Here is a 25,725-nt window from a genome sequence, read left to right on the forward strand (position 1 = left end):
GGGCTGTCCACTTTATGGAGACAATTCTATACTTAAATGTATGTATTTGGGGCTAAACATAATTTTTGCATTTGGGTTTTACTAAACTCTTTGCTGCGTTTGGCATTTACAGGGTCTTTGCTTTGTCACATATTCAACTTTGATGTGGTCTGTGGTCATAAAGCAGCTGAGAGGCACCTAGAAAAAGAGAGAAAAAAGAGCCATAAACTCCCCATCAGATCATCATAGGGAGCTCACTAATGAATTCTCAGTTTACTCATTCCACAGCGAGCAAAAAGCAGTGTAACTCGGCAGCTATAGGAGGCAAATAACGTAAAATGTGTTGTGAAACATAATTGCAAAAATTATTTTTCTAGCCAAAAATACATGCATTTAAGTAAAAAAAAGAAAAAAAATGTCCCCCGAAGATGGACAACCACCCAGACAGAATATAATAATGACTTATCGTTGGGTTTGGTCATCATTGTACATCAGTATGAGATTGGTGGGGTACCAGGACCCCTATTGTTCAGCAGTTACAAACTGGATGTAAGTCCAATTAATGGAGCTACAATACGGAGTTTCATTCAATGTGTAGTCGTCGCTGCCAGATGCTGCAGAACAGCTTCTATTCTTTTGTATGGGAGCAGTTCTGCTGATGACTGTAAAGATGTGGAGTTAATGGCGCCATATAAGTACCTGCAAGAGGCTGTTACACATTTAATGGAGCAATAAGAGGTTTGTCTCAATGTGACAGAGGGGCTTTTGGGCCCCTTTCTGTACCTTGAAATGATGGAACAATTACCTCTGCACCCCGTATAGCGAGGCTCCGTCCCACTGTTACACTCCTGATCAGTTATTATAGTTATTATTAAAGAGGCTGTCCGCTACTCGGACAAACCTGTCATGTCGGACGCTGTTCACACTAGGGCGTCCGACAGACAGCGGTAATTCCACATTTGTCCACCATACGCTCAGTGGCGCCGGCTAGATTTTATCCAGGTTATCCAGGGTTAATCTGGCTGGTAATCTGGTTGGAGGCTGGGTCACGCCCGTGGCCTTTAAATAGTCATTCTGGACTTTGGGCGTCGCCGACTATAGCTTGTGTCTTGTGCCTGGTGATCTCGGTCTGGAGTGGTGGTCTAGGAGAAGTATCGTATCTGGTGGTTTATTATCATTGTCATATTTCTCCTTCCTATATTTGTGTTTATTTTTGCCCTGTGCACATTATAGTGTTTTCCTGTGTGTCTGCGGCGTGGTGCGTTTTTCAGTTTTCCCTGTCTGTGCTTTCTGTGTAGGTTGGTGTGTGGTCTTATCACTGGGTGGAGGTTTCAGCATAGGGCTGAAACAGGAGTCAGGGTCAGGCCTGGCGGCCCAGACAAGCACACCATCAGTGTAAATTCTGGGAGAGGGACAGACAGGGTTTTCCCTAGTCTGAGGGATATCGCAGGGCCCGGGTAATCAGCTTTAGTCTACCCAATACCCCCGTGACAAAACCCTTCTCAATCAGAGCGGTCAAGCATGCGCATCAGTGCCATGTCCCATCAATTGGACTCCCACCGGTCTATAAGTAATCATGCATCCTGTCGATAGTTGATAACTTGTTTTCACAAAATACAGGTGAAAATAAACATTAGTGTTTGAGTAGGGGGGCTGGTAATAATTAAAAAAATCTGGATAAAACTCTGTCAATATTTTGCGTTGTCCATGTGCTACCAAATTTTTATAATCTTACCTGTCGAAGCACCCCAAACATACACACACATATACACACACATTATTATTATTTATATACAGGTCCTTCTCAAAAAATTAGCATATAGTGTTAAATTTCATTATTTACCATAATGTAATGATTGCAATTAAACTTTCATATATTATAGATTCATTATCCACCAACTGAAATTTGTCAGGTCTTTTATTGTTTTAATACTGATGATTTTGGCATACAACTCCTGATAACCCAAAAAACCTGTCTCAATAAATTAGCATATTTCACCCATCCAATCAAATAAAAGTGTTTTTTAATAACAAACAAAAAAACCAACAAATAATAATGTTCAGTTATGCACTCAATACTTGGTCGGGAATCCTTTGGCAGAAATGACTGCTTCAATGCGGCGTGGCATGGAGGCAATCAGCCTGTGACACTGCTGAGATGTTATGGAGGCCCAGGATGCTTCAATAGCGGCCTTAAGCTCATCCAGAGTGTTGGATCTTGCGTCTCTCAACTTTCTCTTCACAATATCCCACAGATTCTCTATGGGGTTCAGGTCAGGAGAGTTGGCAGGCCAATTGAGCACAGTAATACCATGGTCAGTAAACCATTTACCAGTGGTTTTGGCACTGTGAGCAGGTGCCAGGTCGTGCTGAAAAATGAAATCTTCATCTCCATAAAGCATTTCAGCCGATGGAAGCATGAAGTGCTCCAAAATCTCCTGATAGCTAGCTGCATTGACCCTGCCCTTGATGAAACACAGTGGACCAACACCAGCAGCTGACATGGCACCCCACACCATCACTGACTGTGGGTACTTGACACTGGACTTCAGGCATTTTGGCATTTCCTTCTCCCCAGTCTTCCTCCAGACTCTGGCACCTTGATTTCCAAATGACATGCAAAATTTGCTTTCATCAGAAAAAAGTACTTGGGACCACTTAGCAACAGTCCAGTGCTGCTTCTCTGTAGCTCAAAAGTGGCTTTACCTGGGGAATGCGGCACCTGTAGCCCATTTCCTGCACACGCCTGTGCACGGTGGCTCTGGATGTTTCCACACCAGACTCAGTCCACTGCTTCCTCAGGTTCCCCAAGGTCTGGAATCGGTCCTTCTCCACAATCTTCCTCAGGGTCCGGTCTCCTCTTCTCGTTGTACAGCGTTTTCTGCCACATTGTTTCCTTCCAACAGACTTACCATTGAGGTGCCTTGATACAGCACTCTGGGAACAGCCTATTTGTTGAGAAATTTCTTTCTGGGTCTTACCCTCTTGCTTGAGGGTGTCAATGATGGCCTTCTTGACATCTGTCAGGTCGCTAGTCTTACCCATGATGGGGGTTTTGAGTAATGAACCAGGCAGGGAGTTTATAAAAGCCTTAGGTATCTTTTGCATGTGTTTAGAGTTAATTAGTTGATTCAGAAGATTAGGGTAATAGGTCGTTTAGAGAACCTTTTCTTGATATGCTAATTTATTGAGACAGGGTTTTTGGGTTATCAGGAGTTGTATGCCAAAATCATCAGTATTAAAACAATAAAAGACCTGACAAATTTCAGTTGGTGGATAATGACTCTATAATATATGAAAGTTTAATTGTAATCATTACATTATGGTAAATAATGAAATTTAACACTATATGCTAATTTTTTGAGAAGGACCTGTATATATATATATATATATATATATATATATATATATATATATACATATATATATATATATATATATATATATACATTCAGCCTTAAAAAGTATAAAAGTAAAGTAAATTAGTGTATATCCAGTTCTATGTATTGAAGGCTTTTTGGAGTGTGACACAAATATATATATATATATATATATATACATATATATATATATATATATATATATATATATATATATATACATATATACAGTACACAGACACCTCCAAGCTTAAAAACATAGGACAAAAGTAAAGTAAATTATATCCAGTTTATTTACTGTGGCAAAAAAGTTTGGGCACCCCTGGTCAAAATTTCTCTTATTGTGAACAGTTGAGCAAGTTGAGGATGAAATTATCTCTAAAAGGCCTAAAGTTAAAGATGACACATTTCCTTTGTATTTTAAGAAAAAAAAATATATATAAAAAAATATTAATCTTTTACATTTTAAAAATTACAAAATGCAAAAGTTTGTTCACCTTGCATCGTTAGTACCTAGTAAACCCAAAAAGTAATGACCTAACAAGGTACTAGGGGCACTTCCAAACTGTACCAAAACACCCTATAAGGAAGGGAAGATCAAACTCAATTACCGCACATTTATTAGAAACATTTCTTCACTAGTGCAGAAAAAAAAAAATATATAAAAACAGTTAAAAATTTGGGGAAAACAAATGCAAGTATGGCTACACACATCGGGATGATAAAACAGCCCTTCTAACAAGGCTAACCTAGAACAGGAAAGTGACTGAGGAACACCCAGCATGGCAAGTATGCTATTCAATAAAGAGGACAACAGTCCTAAAGTAATGTATGCACACAGGCATGATCTCATGGAGTACATAAATGATTTCCAAATATAGTTGTATCATGTGCACCCGATGACCACTATTTTTTAGTACAAATGGATCAAATCTACACCTGAAAAACACATCCTGGGTAAAACAAGATAGTACACTGATGTCAGAAGGAAATCAGTCATTTATAAAGGGCCAGGTGCAAAACTCACCATAAACTGCTGCGCAGAAAAAATTCCACTGCAATAGTGCCCCTTCTTAATTTTGCATTCTTTTGCATGTTTGTCACACATATTTCAGATCAACAAACAAATGTAAATATTAGATGAAGATAACACAAGTAATCACAAACTACAGTTTTCAAAATGAAGGTCTTTAATATTAAGGGAAAAAGAAATCCAGACCTACAGGGCCCTGTATGAAAAGTGATTGCCCCCTAAAACTAATAACAGGTTGGCCACCCATAGCAGCAACAACTGCAATCGAGCGTTTGCTATAACTGGCTATGAATCTTTTACAACGCTCTGGAGGAATTTTGGCCGCTCGTCTTTGCAGAATTGTTGCAATTCAGCCACATTGGAGGGTTTCCAAGCATGAACCGCCTTCTTAAGGTCATGCCACAGCATCGGATTAAGGTCGGGACTTTGACTAGGCCACTCCAAAGTCTTAATTTTGTTTTTCTTAAGCCCCAGACTATCACACTACCACCACCATATTTTACTGTTGGTATGATGTTCCTTTTTCTGAAATTCCATGTTACTTCTACTCCAGATGTCATGGGACATACACCTTCCAAAAAGTTAAACTTTTGTCTTCTTAGTACACAGAGTATCCTCCCAAAGTCTTGGGGGGTCATTTTTGCCCAGTCTCTTTCTTATGGTGGAGATATGAACACTGACCTTGAATGAGACAAGTGAGGCCTGCAGTTTTTTGGATGTTGTTGGGTCTTTTGTGACCTCTTGGATGAATAGACGCTGTGCTCTTGGGGTAATTTTTGCCAACCGGCTACTCCCGGGTAGGTTCACCACTGTTCCAGTGACTTCAAAGGTGGATAATGTAAGAGCACGGCATTAGCCGGTATAAAACTTTAATGCAATGATCCCATCCAAGGTATTGACCTTCCGCTAGATAAACTTGTGACGCGGGAAGGTACTGATACTGAGAAGACGGCTATTATTAAAGCAAGTAATGCATGACCGCAGGTTACTGTTTACTCCATAGGATATTAATAGGTTCCACTAATGGATCTTTCATGTAGCTGGGAAGGCTGTTTATCAGCATAAAGCCTTATACACCCTGGGATGATGAGGTTTTCTCCCACAGTGGTGTATGATTTCATCGGTGATTGAAATTTGAGCATTGAGAAAACTATATCATGCTAATGAGACTGAGCAAAGTGGCTGTGGCACAGCTCTGGCCGGATGCACCTGGAAAATCAAGGAGTTTTTTTTTTTTTAAATCTTGAATGGTTTCTCTGGGATATTGTCTTAGGCTGGTTTCACACTTGCGCAAGGCAGAGCTGCGGAGGGCTGAGTACTTCCCACGCTGCACCTCTTCCATTCAGCTCCGCCTACGTCTGCATGCGTCCTGTGTACCTATCTTTAACATTGGGTACACAGGCCATGCGGATGTACGCGGATGCGTCCACATGCGTCATTTTGGCACTGCGCCGACCGCAACAAAATGCAACATGTTGCGTTCGGCGCAGCGTCAAAACCGCATACATCCGCATGGCCTGCGTACCCAATGTTAAATATAGGTACGCAAGGATGCATTCAGACATAGGTGGAGTTGAATGGAAGAGGTGCAACAGTGGTCGGGCTTAACAGAGGAAGTACGCAGCCCTCCACAGCTCTGCCTTACTCTATAGGTAAAGAAATAAGAAAATGATCCGTACTTTCCCCCTGCCGTTCCATCTCTGCCTCTCTGTCACTGCCTCCTGATCTTTGATGACTGGGTGGTGTCATGGCCACTGTAGCCAATTAATGGACTCAGGCTGTTGCAGGCAGTGTTAGCCAGCCGACACTCCTGGCGAACTGGCGGTCATTCATGCTTATAGAATAAAAAACTAAATCCTACACAACCCCTTTGAAGATTGGTCTTTTTGAGATAATTTTTTAAATTAGTCCAGTATAAGAAGCATATTTATATAATCCTGATTTGTAAGGTGGCGTGCTGTTAATTTGCCCCAATTAATATGCAAATAGCGTCTTCTAGGAGAAAGAAAGTGTCTCTCTTACCACCCGATAGGTCAATGTCAGTCTGCTTGCTCTGAAATTATAAGTCATGTGGCAAGGCTCGTTATAAGGTGCTACCCTCCAATAAGTGGCAATAGAAACATAGTTTTTTTCTTCCTGAAAGAGGTTATTTACATACCTTTTATTCCCCGGAAGCATTGCTGGATCTGCAAGGGTGAGTTGACACCGCTTACCTTGCAGCCCGTTAAGGGGTTGTCCAGCCTTGGGATACAAGTCTGGATTCTATGGTACCAGCGCAGAGAGCGTGGCCACAAGTATATGATTTGCATACATGTGGACACATGCCGACTAGACGTGCACAGCCTCACTCAATACAAGTAAAGTGAACAAGGTCAGACACATCTAGTTGAAATGTGGCCGGGAGTATACAAATCGTATACTTGCAGTCACGTGGATGTCCACTCCCAGCACTGACACCAGAGAATCCTCACAGTGCGGAGTCCGCGTGTTGTGAGGATTCACATAGGGTGACTGCAGACTTGTACCCCAAGACCAGACAACCCCTTTAATGTCCACCAATTAGCTGTTTGTTTGCCAATCAATGTTCATAATAGCCTGTTTATACCAGTTGGCCATGCTTCAGATGCATTAAAAATTTCTTAAAAAATCAGTAATAGGCTACTATTATTTTTGGCAGCACAGGTCCTGTTTCCACAAGACAGTGTGCTGCTGAGAAAGATGATGAGCTTGTCAGGTGATTGGCAGCCTGTTTACACTGAACGATTATTGTGAAGCAAGTGTTCCTCGAAAGACTCGCTCCCGATAATCGAGCAGTGTGAATTTACGGTACCTTGAATAAGTTGGCCACTACTTGGACAAATTCTTGTCATACTCCTCGCTTGGCCCCCATAAAGTAATAAAGCTTATATTCATCTCCCATGCTGGCACTGTTCCCGCAGTGTCAGCACTCGCTCTCCCGGGGCTCTCGTGTTGTTGCTGTTGTTACACGTGACCCCGGCGCCCAATCAACGCTGGCGCCTCCTGTCGAATTGAGCATGAAGAGGGTGTGAGAGAGCAGCTGCAGCCCGGACTTCCCCTTAATGTTCGATTTGTCTGAAGGTAGAGACAGTGACACCAGTGCTGATTGGGCACCAAGGTCATGTGTCACAACAACCACCCCGGTAGAACGAGTGCCGACACTTTGGGAACGGCTCCGGCTTGGGAGGTATATATAGGCTTTATTATTTTGATCAAGAAGTGGATGTCTTAGTAGTGGACAACCCCTTTAAGTCTTCCTACACCAGCTGGGAGGGAAATTTGAGTCCTTATACAGCCCCAATTGTAATTGCTTCTCCCCTCCCCTTGTGCATTGAAAAAGAAGGGCAGGCATATGCTGTTTTTGGGGGGTTTTGTGCCACTACATTTTTATTGAGGTTTTTACAAATAATTACATATGAACATGTTGTACAATATGATATAATATCCATATAAATCAAATTATAACTATGAAACAAGTGAGAACATTATACTGCCTCTGCACAAATCCCTGGTTAGACCGCACATGGAGTAGTATGTACAGTTTTGGGCACTAGTGCTCAGGAAGGACATAATGGAACAAAGGAGGGCAACAAAATTAATAAAGGGGATGGGGGAACTACAATACCTAGAGAGATTATCAAAATTAGGATTATTTAGTCTACAAAAAAGACGACTGAGAGGTGATCTAATAACCATGTATAAATATATAAGGGGACAATACAAATATCTCTTCCTGGAGCGTAACAATATTGTATTTAGGTTGAACTGGATGGACAAATGTATTTTTTCCGCCTTGCTAACTATGTTGCTAAGGTCTGGAGTTTAATTAAAGGGAACGTGACAGCAGATTCTTGCTGCCTAAGCCACGTGCAGCATGAACCTGTAACCTGATGCGCTATGAATCGCTGTTATTTCAGAAAAAATATACTTTGAGGAGCCGACCAGAGACTATATGTCTAGTATGACTAGTCCAAGAACGGTCCCTCCTGGCAGTTACCCACCCCACTCCTCTAGACTCAGATCTCTCCCTATACACACACATAGGCAGAGACCTGTCAGTCCTGTGGATCGGGGGATGGAGAACCCACGAGGAGAAACCTCTTGAACTAGTCATCAAAAAGATGATCCATGATCCTCGGCAGCTTTTAGAGAAAAGCGTACACGGCTGCAATAACGCAGCCGGTCACATATTCTGGAAAGATGAATCACCAAATTCACTTTAGAGAGACACACTTGTTTTATTTTTTCATTAATTCCCTATTTTACTGCTGATAGTCATGTAGGCCCATCTTTTTTTTCCAACATTGTTCTTCAGGTTTGTTTTTTTTTGCATTCACTATACAATAAGAATGGCCTGTTGCCGTTTTTTTGTGTGTCAGTACGAGTCCTGGATATACTGGATCTCTTTTTTATGTTTTACTATAAAAAAAAATAATTAAAATATATTTAAAGGAACATCCTGGATAAAACATAATGACTGGTATGCGCACTGGTATGCGCATGCGCACTGTATTATTTTTCCAGTTCCTTTATTAGGTTTCCCTAGGGAGTCATCTTTTGCGTTTCACCTCTATAACTAAATGCAACCGTAGGATCCAGCTGATGGAGTGTTACAGATTGCAGTTTATGACACCACTGTGAGCCGGAATTTACACTGCCGTACTGCTGAGTCATCAGGAAGAAATAATCCCTGAAGTCTCCGAAATGTTGGATTCCTCGTTACATAAAATGTTTGCATCAAGAGCAAAATCTCCAGTTATAAACAATAAAAGCCCCCCTCCATTAAAAGTGCATAGAGAAGAAGCAGTATAATGATTTGACATACCAATTTCTAAAACACTCTATCAGACAATTCAGGAATTAATAAAAGGGGAAGGTCTCCAAATTTAGGTTGCCCGTATTTTACAAAGGAACGCAACACGTTATGCTGACAACATTTTGGTTTCAGCAAAAATGATGTAATTCTCCATTTCTCCTGCGGAGGCGCTGTAGGAAAACTGATCATTTGCAAATAACAGATGATTGCTAAGAGTCTCAACATTAGGAATCCGATGATTAGCTCATCATTTATAGTCCATTGTAACGGGAACATCATTTTCCATTGTGTGTCCTAATTGTATTGTGCCAGCTAATATATGACAACTGCTATGCCTCCAAATAAAAGAATTAGAAGTATTGGAATATTCGATCTTTCAAACTTAAATGTATGTTATTGGGACAGTATGTGATATATAATCTGAAAAAGCGACATGCATTTACCTTCATCCCACTGGGTCAATACTCACTTATCGCTGAAATTACTGCTACAAGTCTTGTGGAGTATGTACGAGCTTTCCACCTCTAGAGGTGACCTTTTTGCCCCTTCTTCTTTGCACACTCGCTCTCCCTCACTGACATTGGATGGAGGCGTCTCTGAACAGCAACCTTCAAAAATACTCAATGGGATTTAGGTCTGGACTGTGACTGGGTCGTTCACACACATGGGTATGCTTTGATCTAAACCATCCAGTGTAGCTCTGGCAGTATGTTTAGAGTTGTTGTTGTCCTGCTGGAAGGTGAACGTAAGCCCCAGTTTCAAGTGTTTTGAAGCCTCTACAGGTTTTCTTTCAGGATTACCATCAACTCTGACCAGCTTCCCTGTCCCTGCTGAACAAAAAGCATGTCCACAGCACGATGCTGCTGCCACCACCATGTGTGATGGTGGGGATGGTATTTCCAGGGTAAAATGCAGTGTTAGTTTTACGCCACACATAGTGTTTTGCATTTAGCCTAAAAAGTTCTTATTTAGTCTAATCAGACCAGATCACCTTCTTCCACTGGCCATGTAGTGGACACAACTAGCATGTGGAGTTAGTTGAGGTGACGGTTGTGGGTGCCACAGTCCAGACCTAAATCCTATTGAAAATCTATGACAAGACTTGAAAGTTGCTGTTCAGAAACATCTCCATTCAATCTCAGTAAGTGAGAGTGAGTGTCCAAAGAAGAAGAGGCAGAAATTTCAGCCTCTACATGTGCAAATCTGGTAGGGCAGTCATTGCTGCGAAAGGTGGTCTTACATAGTATTGACTCAGGAGGGCGGAATACAAATGCACGTCACAATACTCAGATTTATATTTTTGAATATTTAGAAAACCATGTATCATTTCCTCTACGTTGTGCAAATACTGGCCACTTCTTTGTGTTAGTATATCACATAAAATCCAAATGTAATACATTTGTAAGTTTGTGGGTGTAACATGAAAAAAATGTGGAAAAGTTCACGGGGTATGATTACTTTTTCAAAGCATTTTATCTATTTAAAATCTCTTTATCTGTCTTTTTATCTATGTTCTATCTGTATCTTTCTCACTTTCCGTGTCATTCTCTTGATGTTGACCGTTCTGCTTATGCCGTTGATCTCGATACTGTTTATACTAGCACTTTTATGGTAGACACAGTACGATATTAGTCCTCGCTGCATTGATTACTTGCCGATCCCTCAGACCTTGTGATGCCAGCAGATCCGAGGCGTCCATCCCCCTCTAGGTTTCAGAATAATGAAGGGTGACAATGGCAACTTCAATTGCTAGTCAAGATCGATACCATGCTGACCTCCATGTTTAATCATGTGAGCTTCTATGCAGTGACATCGGACAAGAATCTATGAAACTGGTGCAAAAAAAAGTGGCGCAGGGGCCCACCGAAAACTGTCTGATTCCGCTTTTTTTCTTTTCTTTTTTTTTCTCGAGCTCTTTGGAAGGGGTATTGATTTCTAGGCACAACTGCTGCATTTTCCACTTTACCAGTCTTGTGCAGATGTGTCAGTACTGGACTTGCAGTACATCCTATCATTTATTTTGTGTATTACAAGATCAACATTTTATCATATTTACCAGCGGTCTTGATTGTTAAAGGATCATTGCCGCCAGTCAGTTCCTTGCTGTGCAATGACAATAGGCAAGAACCCCGAAACAGCGGCCTACAGATGGGGACGTGACTCTGACTGAGCTTCCATCCTTAGTTGGATTGCAAGGCTTGTTAAAGACTGGGGCATTCAATTATAGGGTGGCCTCCAAAAGGTGAGACCAGAGAGAAGTTACTTTGCTTAACTTTTTCTCAAGGAGCTCTCCCTGGTATTCTGTACAAGGAACCGCATTACCTCTTTTTGATCGGACCTCCTAACTTTGATGCATTAGAAAAGTGGGCACAATCTGCAAGCCAGTACTCTCCACTTACCCAGTCCTTTATGTTTCCACACATAAATGTTCTACCAGTGAAGCCCATTACTGTTCCCACATAGTATAGAGTCCATTTGATGGCCCCACACACAGTATAATGCCACCACAGTACATTTCCCCCACACAGTCTTATGCTCTCCACACATAGCCCTCCATACAGTATTATGCACTCATCCCCACACAGCCCTGCTACATCTGTACACACACACACAGCTCTGCAACGTCTACACACAGCTCTGCTACATCTACACACACAAGAATGCTACATCCACACACAGCTTTGCTATATATACAGAACACTCACAGCTCTGCTACCTCTACATACACTGAGCTTTGCTACATCTACACACAGCTATGAAACATCTACACACAACTGTGCTACATCTACACACACAACTCTGCTACATCTACACAGACTTCTCTGCAACATCTACGCACACCAATCTCTTACATCTACACTCACAGCTCTGATACATATACAGACAGATCTGCAACATCTACACACACAGATTTTCTACATGTAAACACACAGCTATGCTACATCTACACACAGCTTTGCTGCATTTACACACACACACCTCTGCTACATCTACATGCACACACTGTAATACATCTACACATTTGAGGACCTAGATACAGCTGAGGTCAGATTATACCATCGACCTCCCAGGACAGCAGCTATTCTGGACAGTCCAACTGGTTCGGGGACAGTTAGGAGATATGCCTAGAACAGCTCCATGAACTGACAAGCTATGCTTATGTGAAATTATTAAAATTAATCCACTCCCAAGTACTGTAGGTCTGGAGTGAGGCTTAAAATGTACTTGAATATGGGAATCAAAGATTTATAATTATGCTTTACAAGCAGCAGGCCATCAATAATTATCACATATTCCATTTTGTTGTGACAGCCAAACTCCCAGGGTGATAGCCGAATAAGATAAAAAAAAATAAAATAATAATAATAAAAAAGATAAAGCTCCTATCCAGCTGTTTAACCCTTAAGATACTGAAGAATGTTAAGCCTCCTGGTGGAATAAAACAAAAGTTGACAAAATTGTCATAGGAGGTTGATTAGATTGAGGGATGGGGTTTATTTTACTTTTCCCGATTGTACTGACGACGACAATATAATAGCACACAATAGTGAGATTACATTATAGCTATTAAATTAAGGTCCAGGACCTATAAAAGGGGTCCTCCGGGTATCCTATGGTTAGGTGATAACTTCTAGATCATTGGGGGTCCAACCGCTGGGACTTTCACCAAACACCAGAAAGGGGCACTTTTACCCCATTTCCAATGGAGCATCAGAATCAAGCATGTTTCAATCGAAATCTGATCCCAGGTCTCTTCTAGACTTTCCCAGAGTTGGTGCATACTGGTCGACTCACTTGGTTATGTATACAGCTTTGTCTTCAGCTCTATCCACAAGTGTTGGATAGGGTTGAGGTCTGGGGACTGTTGGGGCCAATCCAGCTCCTCTACTTCATTGTCATTGAACCATTTCTTCGCCAATCTCGACATATGCTTTGGGCGGTTGTTTTCCTAGAACACTATGTCGTCCTTTTCATACCCATAGTAATCGAGTGTACAATGTAACTTGTCTTGTACGATATTCACGTATAGCTCAGCATTGAGGCCACCATCGATCCTGGTCAAGTATCCAATGCCTATTGCTGTGAACCAACCCCATATCATCAGGCTTCCTTCTCCAAACTTGACAGTTCCTTCAATTTCTTGATCCGTTAGCCCCTTTTTCCCTTTTTTCCAGACCCATTTTCACCCATCAGAGCCTGGTCTATTGACTTTCAGCTCATCGCTCCAATTCACCTCTTCTTAATCTTCTACTGTCTACTTTGCGTACTTTTTTGCAAACTCAAGCCAACACTTCTTATGACGATATTGAAGTCGAGTCTTCTTACCTTTTTTTCAGGGCTCCATTCCAGACTTGTGTAATGTGCGTCGCACGGTGCTTACATGGATGTCTGTGAGCTCATTATTACGAAGCAAACAAGCCACCTCCACTGCCATGTTTGTTATGCCAGAATCGGTAGACCTTGTGATGAGCTGACTTTTTGACTCCCGATATTTTGCCTGGATGTCCACCTCTTAGCTTTTGAATGGATGGACGGACTTCATTCCGTAATTTCACCACTGACATGGCACTCACATGATACAGTTTGTCAATTTTCTTGACCGAGAGAACGCTATCGATGAGCAGGATGATGCGGTTTCCCTTTTCTTGGGAAATCTTATTCATGGCTGCTCCTCTCTTTGAACTATTGACATTTTGCTTGAGAATTAACCTAATAACACATGGAGCTATTAGGGAATTTGAGAGCAGGTTGTATTTTGTAATATACAGGAAGAAAAGGATTTTTCCACCACCAGGAGTAAAACAGTAACAATGACAAGAATCTACATAACTAATCATATGCTAAATAGTTGCAAATCAAATTTATGTATGAGATAGCCAATATGATGGTTTATAAAATGATGGGAGTCTCACGTTCTAAGCAGTAGTGGATGGTGAGATATGGAGCCTGAAAGCCAAAAGTCCAAAACATTGTTACCTTTTGTTTGTCAGTGTAAGTCCCCCTTTTGGTTGATTGTTGTAGATCACATTTGTCAAACCACTATCAGTTTAGAAGATGGGTGCACAACAATTTTTGGCCCAAGAGCCACATTGTCATACTGAACCAATCCCAAGGGCCACATTTTTTTACAGTGGTACTTACATGAGTACATCACCAGAACTACCATCGGTACATTAATACATCACCGGAATCAAGTTTAGAGTATTCTGAGAGGATTTGTACAGTTTCAACTCCAAAGAAATCAGTGTGAAAGCACACTAACTTAAACTTAATTTTTGGAGCAGAAATTTGCCAAATCCTCCTTGTAATCTGAAATCTCTAAGTTTTGGGTATTTTTAAGCTTTACCATATCATGAAGCACATTATTGATTGCTACATGTGTACAAAATCAGAACCACTATCAACACATGAGTGCAGTGCCAGGACCACCATCAGTACAAGAATGCAACCCCAGAACCACCATCGATATATGAATACATCACGAAAACCACCTTCAGTACATGAATGCAGCATCAGAACCTCCATCAGTACATGAATGCAGCATCAGAACCATCATCAGTACATGAATGCAGCATCAGAACAATCATCAGTATATAAATGGAGTGCCAGAACCACTATCAGTACATGAATTCAGCACCAGAACCACTATCAGTACATGAATGCAATTTCAGAACACCACAGTATATAGATATAGAGCAGTGGGGAGAGGTTTCTGCTGCAGCATCTACTCTTTTTGTGATAGACACAGAGCAGAGGAGACATAGACAGATGAACGGCTCCTGGGAGATGCAGTATATAGGTTTTTTTTTAAATATAATGTATCTCTTGCAATATGAAGCAGAACATGGTCAATGAAGAGAAGGATATTATGGGGGTTAGTATTTTTACATTAGTCATTGCCATTTTAACCGAAGTGAACCTCCCCCACCTTGCGCCATATATAGCCGCACAATAATGGGTGCACGCTGACTCGCTAATGTATATCGCTGTCACGGTACAATTCCTTCAGCTTTAATTCTGAGCCATCTCATAATCACCTGCAAAGAAAACCAAGGCCGAACATAAACGACAAAGCTGACACTTTCGAGGGTTCCATCTTTTTTCATGTAAAATATTTCACTCTGACTTTTAACTTCGTCGCTATAAAAGACAGGAGATTTGCCAACAGGACTCTGCTGTCTAATGATATTTTTAGATAAGAGGGTCTGTAGTATTCTCAGCGCCGCAGCCGCTCACAAGACGTTCAATGCAGGATGAAGAACAGCGTTTGACACAGATCGGGAGAATGCAGCATTGTTCGCTCTGCCGTTGTCACCCGCGGCGGAGGTAGACAGTTTGGGGAGAGTGACAAGGAGTTCATGCGACGTCTAGTTAATTAGAAATTTAGGATAAGAGATGAGCAGCAAAATTTGCTGTGCCTATTTCTTTATGTAATTGAATTGTATCCAGCAGAACACAAATTGAAATGTTTTTGTGCTTCGTTTTCCCTGATCGTTCAATTCAACTTATTGCAGACAGTTTTGGAATTACGTTTTGTCAAGTATTTGGGGGGCGTCAGTGGTACAAGTCTAGGGGGGACCTAAAAAGTCTTCTCGTTATATGAGACCAAGACTACAAATGACAGATGATAGTTGCAAATTTTGTATTAAAAGATTATTCCCATCGTCATAAACTGATAATTTTTTTGGATAGGGCTTATAAATACAAGCAATTTTGCAATTTACTGTTTGTTAAAAATTTCAGCTGTTTTTTAAGATATCAACATTTTTTGTTTGTTTACAGCTGGTTGCCTTGGAGAACGACCACCGCTGCTAGACAGCAGAACGTGATCAGTGCTTACAAGCTCTTTTCTACAGATCGCGTAAGCACAGTTTTGAAGCTAGACAGGATCGCTGGAGAGCGCAGTTACCCCCTAAGGGCTCATACTTACCTGCGAGAAACTCGGATGAGTCTTGCACTCAGGAGCGGAGCGTGAGGCTGCATGTATTGCTATGCGGCCGCACGCTCTGATCTGAGTGCTGGGTGCAGTGCCGTACATTGACTTGCGAGACTCATCCGAGTTTCTCGCAGGTAAGCATGAGCCTCTCCAGCGATCCTGGCTAGCTTCAAAACTGTGCTTACTCGATCTGTAGAAAAGAGCTTGTAAGCACTGATCACGTTCTGCCGTCTAGCAGCGTTGGTCGGTCTCCAAGTCAACCAGCTGTAAACAAACAAACAAAAAGTGTTGATATCTCAAGAACGGCTGAAATTTTTCTCGCAGGTGAGTATGAGCTCCAGGTCAGTTTCAGCTCAGTGCTTACAAGCTAGGCAGCAGTGGTGGTCGGTCTCCTAGGCAACTAGTTGTGAGCAAACGAAAAGTGTCAATATCTCAAAAACGGCTGCAAAAGATAATCTGCAGTAAATTGCCAAAGTGCTTATTTTTAGAAGCTTTATCTGTCAAAATTCATCTATGAAGATGGGAGTAACCCTTTGAAGCCTGTAAGCTTTAGGCTATGTGCACACGTTCAGGATTTCTCGCAGAAAATTCCTGAGAAAAACCGGACATTTTCTGCAAGAAATCCGCAAGAAATCCGCATGCGTTTTTGCTGCAATTTTGCTGCGGTTTTTTTTACGCGTTTTTGCCCGCGGTTTTTTCCGGACACTTCCCAATGCATTTCGTAGTGGGAAATCCTCAAAAAAACCCGCAAAATTAATGAACATGCTGCGGTTTTCACCGCGATGCATTTTTGTCACGGAAAAAAACGCATCATGTGCACAAAACATGCGGAATTCATTCTAAATGATGGGATGCTTATTGTATGCGGTTTTTTTGCGGTTTTATAGCATTTTTATTGGGAAAAAACGCGAAAAAACTGCAACGTGTGCACACAGCCTTAAGTTACTCATTGACAATATGATGGAGCCAAGTTTATTTTTCCCTCTAGCAAAATGGCGCCTGCACAGTAGCATCTATTAGAACACGACAGATGCTACTGCCCAGGCGCCATTTTGATGAAAATAATTGTTTTTTTCTCACCACCAAACTATATGACTAAATAATAAATGCATAAAGGCATATTATCCATTGTATCATGCTACAGCGCAAGCACCGCCGCCTGTGTGATGAATGTTAATTTTTGTTTCCTAAACAATATTCTATGCAGTATGTAAAATAGGGGGCAGGTCAGTGAGGGATCAGTGACTTGTCAGAAGCCCATACACAAGACTACCCAATCAGAGCACCACCATGAAGCCCCGCCCACAACACCCCCTGATCCCTGCCCACAGCCCCGCCCACAGACTGCCCGATCCCCACCCACAGCCCCGCCCACAGGCCACCCCTGAGCACGAGCATATCATTAACTCACAGCTGAAAATAAAGATTAAACAACAACCACAAGACGGATTTCATCACCAGGTATCACTGCAATCAGTATAACGGCGCCAACCTGACACTGTCTGTAGTTACTGAGCACAATCCTGCTGACAGGTTCCCTTTAAGGCTTTCTGAGTTTTTGAACTGCAAAAAGTTTTGTCTTCTGTGAAATGAGAATGTTTTTTTTTTTTTTTTTGCTAATCCATCCACGACAAATCTGAGCCTTGTATTTGATTAGTACAAAAGATTAACCGCTGCGGCTGAAATGTCACCGAAAGCCGATGTGACGAGCGCCCACTGCTATCAGCGTGGTTCTGCCTTTTGTATTTTCTTTCGGTATTTCCAAATCTGTTACAAATGTCACAAATAAACATTTTTTATTCTTAGACGTTAAGAAATATCCATGGATGTGATTATCCCAATCCTGCATTTATTTACCCGGTTTAGCCTGTCCTCGTTCAGATAGAAAGCAGAAACGGTCCCCAGCAGAGGGCGCTGCGCAGAGACCTCACTCCACTGCTGTTACACCTGCACGTTTTCAGTCTTTTTCTTTTTTTCTGCTGGTTTCTATTTTCTCTCTCCATGATTATTTGTGGGCGGGATCTTCCTACTGTGCTGTCCAATCATATGTCTCCTTCTGTTTCTCCTCCCCTCTCATGAGGCAGAGATACTGCAGCTGCATCTCCCTCTTCCCCCTCCATTTAGTGATTTATTTACTGTTGGATTCTAGAGGGATTTTGTAGAAATTAAGGAAATTTATGGACATTTACAGAGAACCGGCAGGCAGGAAAGTGAAATCTAGAAATAAAATGTCACCTCCACCTTTCTTAACATTTGCAGGGTACAGCTTTGAAATGTTCCTCCTATTAAATCCCTCCCCATTCTTAAAGTGGCTGTGCAGCCTTAGGCTACAAGTCTGCAGTCACTCTATGTCCTCACATCACACTGTGGGAAATCTCCAGCGCCGGGAATGACAGGTGTGTGACCGCAAGTTTGTGATTTACATATATGTGATCACATGCCGACTAGACGGGTGTGGCCTCCCTTGTATTGACAGTCTAGTTGGATTGTGGCCAGAAGTATGCAAATCACATACTTGTGGTCACATGACTGCTTGCTGCTTTCACCGAACAATCCTCACAGCACACATAGATTGACTGCAGACATGTAGCCTAAGGCCGGACAACCCCTTTAAGAACAGAGGGATTTTTAGTTTTAATCAGTGTCTCGTTGTCTAAATGACCAGCCACTTCTGCAGTCCATGTCAGAGGTGGCTGATCTTCTAGACAAAAAGCAAGATGGCTGGTCTTCTAGGCAGGGAGCCCATTCTTGCCAAACATTTGCCTGACTCACTGGATCTGGCTTTACAACATCACGTACACGATCTAAGGCAAAAGGTTGCCAGGCATGTGCTTCTTGCCTAAGAGATCAGCCATCTCCGATAGACTACAGAAGTGGCCAGTAACCTAGGCAGCGAGACACATTTTACATTGTTTATTTTCTATAGCCTCTGGTGTCTGCAGAATGAGTTAACTAAGAATCCGTCAGTGAGCTCATGCTAACAGTCCAATGGATGAGTTTGTAACTCTTTTATCCGACTTTTTCTGAGCTCCTCTTGGATGATTGACGATCACAGACCACATCAAAGTTGAATGTGCGGCAAAACAAAGAGCCTGTAAAAGCCAAAGAGTGAAATATTTTTTAATGAAACCCAATTTAAAAAAATAATTTTTAGCCATAAATTTATGTATTTGATATACATAATATTTATATTTTTTTAAAAAATTATCCAAATGTCGCCATGCTCTTTACTTTGTGTTGAATATGTGTCGCCGTGGTGTGGTTTTTTTTGTTGGTTGGGAGAAAATAGCTCCTTAATTCTCAAAATCAGAGAGGGTCTTGGCAGTTGGAACCCCATGCTTATAAAATGGTCATAGCAAGATGCGATCACTTTAAGAGCTAGGAAGATCCCTTTAAGGGGTTTGTAACTTCTCTTCATTGGGACATCTTAGATAGGATTGCCGAATTATTTTCGTTGACGGGAGTTATATAAAAAATAGGTAAACTGTTGTTTTGTTTTGACCAGTGGGATCACTTTTACCCCTGAAGAAGCCAGAGTGGTGGCCATACGCATGGAGTCTTTTCCTCATCTTATCTTTTTTGCCTGATCCCACAGCTTCTCTTATTCTTCCAATTAGCTTCGTCATGCGTACCTATTCATCCACTTTGTTGGTCACTCTTATCATCACTTGTACTATCCAGGGTTCATGGTTGTTCATGTGCATTATTTTTAATATAATTTTGTTTATTCACAGTTTAGATATACTTTTGGTTTCAACTTGTTATTAATTTGGGTCATTTTTTATATTTTATGATATTTCATAACATTTACATTATTTTATTAAAAATCATTTATAGTCGAGATATTTTCTTTTACCATCTTTTATAGATATGATTGCAAACCTATAAGAAGTCTCATAATTAACCAAGAGTTTGCAATCTAACAATTTACCTTTACATGACTCCTATGCAGCTGACCTCCTCATTTGGAAACAGGTAATTAAGGAAAATCCTAACGACTAGCAGATGTGAGGCCAATTTTAGCTTGAACGCACAATGCATTGCGGAGAAGGGCAGATTTACAACCGGTTGATAAGAGCCCCAGCTAAAAAGAAATCGTAAAATCTTTTGACTACCTTAAAGAAATTATAAAGTGAGGTTTTATGACCAGTGCCGATATAATAGATAGGTAAGTCATATTTTTTGGAAACACAATGAAATGGAGAAGTATCGTTTCACATAGCTGTGCGGTTCCCGGGGTTCCGCCAGATGTATCAGCCAGTAAATGACAAATATCTATACCATGTCTCCTACCTATGAACAGATGAAATCCTGATAGGAAAGGTGATGGAAAGGAGCGTAAAAGTTGGGAATCTCATTTTTTTTTTAAGACTAAGATACAATCTATAATTCAAGCCAATACCAATTATCATCCTCGTTATATGCCAGGAAGATACATTGCTGTGTAGGATTGATCCATGTTTCACTGGAGTTCTTCCCTCTATAAATCGGAACTATTTTCATGACATCAAGTTTAGTCATTTGATTTTGTTATTCCTTCTTATTTTATGCTATTGTATATATTGATTTGCTTGTTCCTATTTTGTATCATCTTTGTATATTTTTTATAAACACTTTCTTTCTTTCTGGATGAAATATATAAATTGAATGGCTCCGTTCCTTTTGCTCTGTAAACCACACCCCTGAAGCCATACTCTACCTGTAACGGGTATCCACTCGTTTATCGTATAAACGATTGGTGGAGGCAGCTGGTAGTTGTTTTTTTCTACTGCAATGCTGGCAGTGAGCGTATGGGCGTACCAGTATATTTCAAGCTTTGGAATCAGAGGTGTATATACCATACGCTCAATGTTCTCCAATAACCGGTCTAGTAGTGGAAGAAGCCGTGGCCTTGTCCAACACTCGTCAGACTATTGCGTAATTGCCCTGACGATTGAAGACTGTGACAAAGTGGTAACAGTGGTGGGAGTTGCGTGACCCCCTGGCTGACTGTGTATCCTTGACCTCATCTTATTATTATTTTTGGGCATTTTGATATTTCGTGTTGTGTTCAGTTCCTTGATCGTTATTTGTATTCAGTTTTGGAAGCTTCTACACTTGACCTGTGTATCCTGTGCAGATAATTATAGATGGTAATCTTATTCCAGACGCACCTCATTGGTGTATACATAGCCTATTGGCTTTTTAAATATTTTTATATCGTCGTGTTTTTTTGTATCTCCTTCATGCTATTTGTAATAAAGTTTTTTTTTTTATGGTGACCCCAATACATTTGCATTCTTCTTTTACATGATGTTTGCACTTTTCTAAGTATACGCTTGGCTTTTCCTGATTTATTTGGTAGCGCCCTCAGTTATCTCTTTCTGCAAGTAATGCTTTAACTTGGTGCGGTGCAGTGACTGCCTAACCGCTGCTACTTATTCACAGTGCAGCAAGCAAGATAAGTGCGTCATCGCCTGCTGCGCTCTGCATAGGCAGCGACCAAAATGACAAAGCTCATTATAACAGTATAATGCTGTGAGCTTTGTCATCTGGGTCAATCTCATCTACATAAGTAGCCACTGAGATGTCAGAATATGAGCAGCTATTGAAGGAAGACAGTATTGAATCGTGTGCAGTGCACAAGATCTTCAGTCATTACGGAGAGAGCTACTTTTATGGTTTTGCATTATTTTCTAACCCTAGCTTGTATTAGGACTAGGGATTGGGTTAGGGTTTGGCTTAAAATTATGGTTAAGCATTGGTTTAGGGCTAGGGTTACGTGAAGGGTTAGGGATAGAGTGATGTAATTGTTACATATAGAAATGTAATAACAAAAAAAAGAGATGAAAAACTATAATAGCAAATCACTTTTCATATTTTAAGTTTTATGGCTGTCAGCAAAAAAAGAAGGAGTTCAAAGCACTAATTATAATGACATCAGTATTTAATTCAAATTACAACACGTGCTTGGGGGATTAAGGGGTTCAGTACTGGACCGCTGGAAGAAGACAGGTGCAAAATACATATCTTGCCCTGGATGCTGGCAACCCACACTACCCCACTGTTGAGGGTGGTGGTCCTGTCAAAAAAGTGGGTCAATATACGTAGCGTATAAAGGCATTGAAAATTCATCATGGGTAGATCTGGTGTAGATCAGGGATGGTCTGTTTAGAGAACTGATGTTTTCGGGGAGGGTCACTACTACGTGGCCCATAGCTTGTGGTTCCAGAGCTTTTGACACTGCGCAGAATAACATGGAACACAGTGATATGTGTTTGACCAGTAACGTAAGTAAAGTTTCTGCTTTCTCCCGTGTTAGTGATACAGATGTAGCAGCCGCTAATATGACGGCTCTGTTAATAGTGTAGCCCGCCATGGCACCCTACGTTGGCAACCAATGGTGTAACTAGAAGCTCGTGGCCTCAATCCAAAGTCTTCAACAGAGTCCCCGTCTATCTTTAACAGTATTGGCCTTCCCATATAGGCTAGAGAAAGCTTTGGGCCCCTTTCATCTCCAGGGCCCGGGTACGACCGCAGCCTCTGTACCCGCCATAGTTGTGCCCCTGTTGGCGTCTGCTACATCTACGTTCCTTCAGATTTCCATTACACTTTGGTAGTATAGCAGTAGTAGTATTATATCATCATGGCAGGTCCTACTATTTTTTTTTTGTAAGACTCAAGTTGTAGTCATTTTTTTTTTTAAATTTTTATGTAATTAATTGATCATTCATTATAATTATCAGTTTATCATTAATTGCATTTAACCTGTTTTCTTCTTTAATTTTCAGTCTGGACATTATCCCATAGACAGACAGGTACAACGGTGCTACATATATAAATATAATGTATTCCATTAAAGCTTACTCCCCAATCCATCCCTGGTGCCATATATATATATATATATATATTTATATACGTTCTGTACCAATGTCTGTTAATTTACAAAGTTCCATGCCGCAGATATCTGTGACGTTCACATCAATCTCATATGTCAAGGCTTCCGCCTTCCGCTCCGTATGTACCCTGCGAGGACAAGTTCCTGTAAAATAACAGATTTTGGCCTAGAACTGGAGTCTAATGTGTGTAGAATCCATACCTCTCTCTATATGTCCCAACCAAACATCTATGTAACGTGTAGTTAATGAGTGCAGTCTATTCAACAGCAGATCTAACCAAGTCAGGGCTGAATATGGGATATGGTTTATCCATATGGATCCGTAATCTCTCAGAATATCAATTACATCGGCACGTCCGATTTTTAATATCTGGCTTTTAGGTCCAAAATTTTGGGAGAGAGGGGGGTTAATTCCTTAACATATCTTTATAGCGCTCAGAGCTCCAAATTCCCTGCATATCTCTAAACGATGTAGTACCGGGAGCCTCCACTAGGGGAAAGGTCGTTAATATTGGATTGGTGGTGACCAGCTCCCAAAACCCCCACCATCGGCTGATTAAGGGGGCTGCATCATACAGGATGTGGCACAGCGCCGTACATTGTATAGTGGCTATGAGCGGTACTGCAAGCACTTTCCCATATGAAGAAATGGGAGAAAACTTGCAGTACCATTCATGGCCACTATTCAATGTTTGTAGCTTCTCGTGCACCACCGTCCCTTTAATCAGTAGATCGCTAGCACCACCTCCACCAATGTGATAATATTGACATTTCTAAGGATAAAATGTCAGATGGCTCCACCATAGATAAAGGGTAACCACCAAGCTTGAGTTGAGATCTCTGCTGAATAGGTTCACTTACGCTTCCATTATGTATGTGTTTTACAGGTGCCCCAGTCCTACTAATTCTATGGTTATGTTTGTACACGTGTTTTCCTGTTTCCATGTATAGACTCTGTGATGCATGTGTGACTTTGACAATATATGTTTATGAAAACTTAAGAACTTTGGAGGTTGTTAGGGCGTCCTCCAAGGTATGGTGGTATCAAGTATTTGCTAAGATACAGTAAATCTAAAAAAAAAATAATGTATAAAACTTACACAAAGTATATGTTTATTTGTATTGGATGTTATTTGTGCTCAAATCAAAAAATTAATTAGAATATTGAGGTAAGGTTAAGCCCCAAAATGAAGGAAGCGATGGACGACATATTACTACTCCACAAAGCCTCAAATATTCCAAAAACATAGATAAATCGAAATATTTGAGTTAGATAAATAAATATATAGTGACATATATAGAAATATGTGAAATAGGTAGAGAAGAGGATATTGTTTTTAAGAAGTTTCTGTTCTAATTATCCCAACATTTTGGGGATTTAACAAAGTTCTCTAACAGCAGTAAACAGAATAAAAATGATCTCACCTCACCCCGACAGCTTTTTTACAATTTTATCCTTCAGTGATGACGTCACATTCATTTATGGGACTGCTGCAGCCAATCAGTGGCTTAAGTGCTGATAGAATTGGACCCCACGTAAGGGCAATGGGGTACTCGGTACCGGGTCCTTCAGTTCCCTCAGCTAGGATGTCACGGTGGCCTGACCCGGACCGTGGCCCTATGAGGGGCGCCCAATAAAAGGATAGGGTTTATAGATAACGGTAATGTTCGTGACGCCACCTGTGGTATTCGGTCAGGGTGACCGACGCTGCTCAGGGGTCCGCTGGGGTGATGTTATGGCAGCTAGATGGTATACCTTCCCACAGGTGAAGTATATCCCCAGGGCTTCCCAGAAATGTAGATGTTGATGGTGGATGATGTAAGGCGCGGAAAATAACGAGGACACAATGCGTGCAGTCTCTTTACCTTTACTGAAGGCTTCAGCATCCACAGTCCAGGGTGCCGGATAACAGGGTAGGCAGGGTCCGGCCGGTCTGATGGTAATTCCAGAGTCCCCTTATCCAGGTGGAAATCAGTAGCCTTACCCTTGCGCACAGTAACGTAGTAGGTCCCTACTTGCATTAGCTACCATAAGGTCCTCACTCTTGTTTCTCTTCTCTCTGTCCCCCAGATGGATAGGACAAACCCGTATGACGGTGGTGGCCTGAGGCTATTTTATAGGGACCCTAGCGTCGCCCCTCGTCCGCATTGCCACCTTGTCTGCTTAGGTTCTTAGGTCGGACAGCCAACTTGGAATCGACTGTCCTGCCGGTCTCTGAAGTAAAGCATAGAGTCTATTACTCTCTCGGTGTTCCGGCCACCGGATCTGCGCTCAGCCTGCTTCTAGCTGGTCTCCCACTGGTGTTTTACTCCTGTTGCTATGACTTCTTTGCTCACTCACTACGGCACACTTCCTTTCTTGTCCTTTCTTAGGAGGCTGCCGCATGGGTTGCAGGCGCAGCTCCGTGTCCTTCTTTCCCTTTCCTGGGCCGAGCCCAGTCTGCTCCTTTCCTCCTCCTGGCTCCAACTCCTTCCCTCTCCAGTCAGCTTCTCCCTGACTTCCTAACCAACCCCCAGTTTATCCAAGTGTGAGGAGTGGCCTAATAGATAGAACCTTTTGCTCCCCCTGGTGGCCGCGTGTGAAGTGTGTGTGTGGCTGTGATACCTGGCAGGGTGAACTCCTTTGGTGCCATGAGACGTAACATCGCTCCCCCAGGTGGAAGAACGACATTACTGCAACGACCA

General features: G+C 41.6%; 1 protein-coding gene across 2 annotated transcripts in view; it reads left to right on the forward strand.

Annotated features, from left to right (window-relative positions):
- KCNH1 (potassium voltage-gated channel subfamily H member 1) overlaps positions 1 to 25,725 on the forward strand; it is a 331,289-nt gene that overhangs the window by 8,392 nt on the left and 297,172 nt on the right. Inside the window, exon 2 of one of the 2 annotated variants that reach the window (XM_069768556.1) lies at positions 22,934 to 22,960. The exons of the other annotated variant lie outside the window; for it this stretch is intronic. Within the exon in view, the coding sequence (XP_069624657.1) occupies positions 22,934 to 22,960 (27 nt within the window). The remainder of the gene's footprint in view (positions 1 to 22,933; positions 22,961 to 25,725) is intronic. 2 annotated transcript variants of the gene reach the window in all.

Source organism: Ranitomeya imitator, chromosome 5 (genome assembly GCF_032444005.1).
Source record: "Ranitomeya imitator isolate aRanImi1 chromosome 5, aRanImi1.pri, whole genome shotgun sequence".
NCBI classification, from domain to species: Eukaryota; Metazoa; Chordata; class Amphibia; order Anura; family Dendrobatidae; genus Ranitomeya; species Ranitomeya imitator.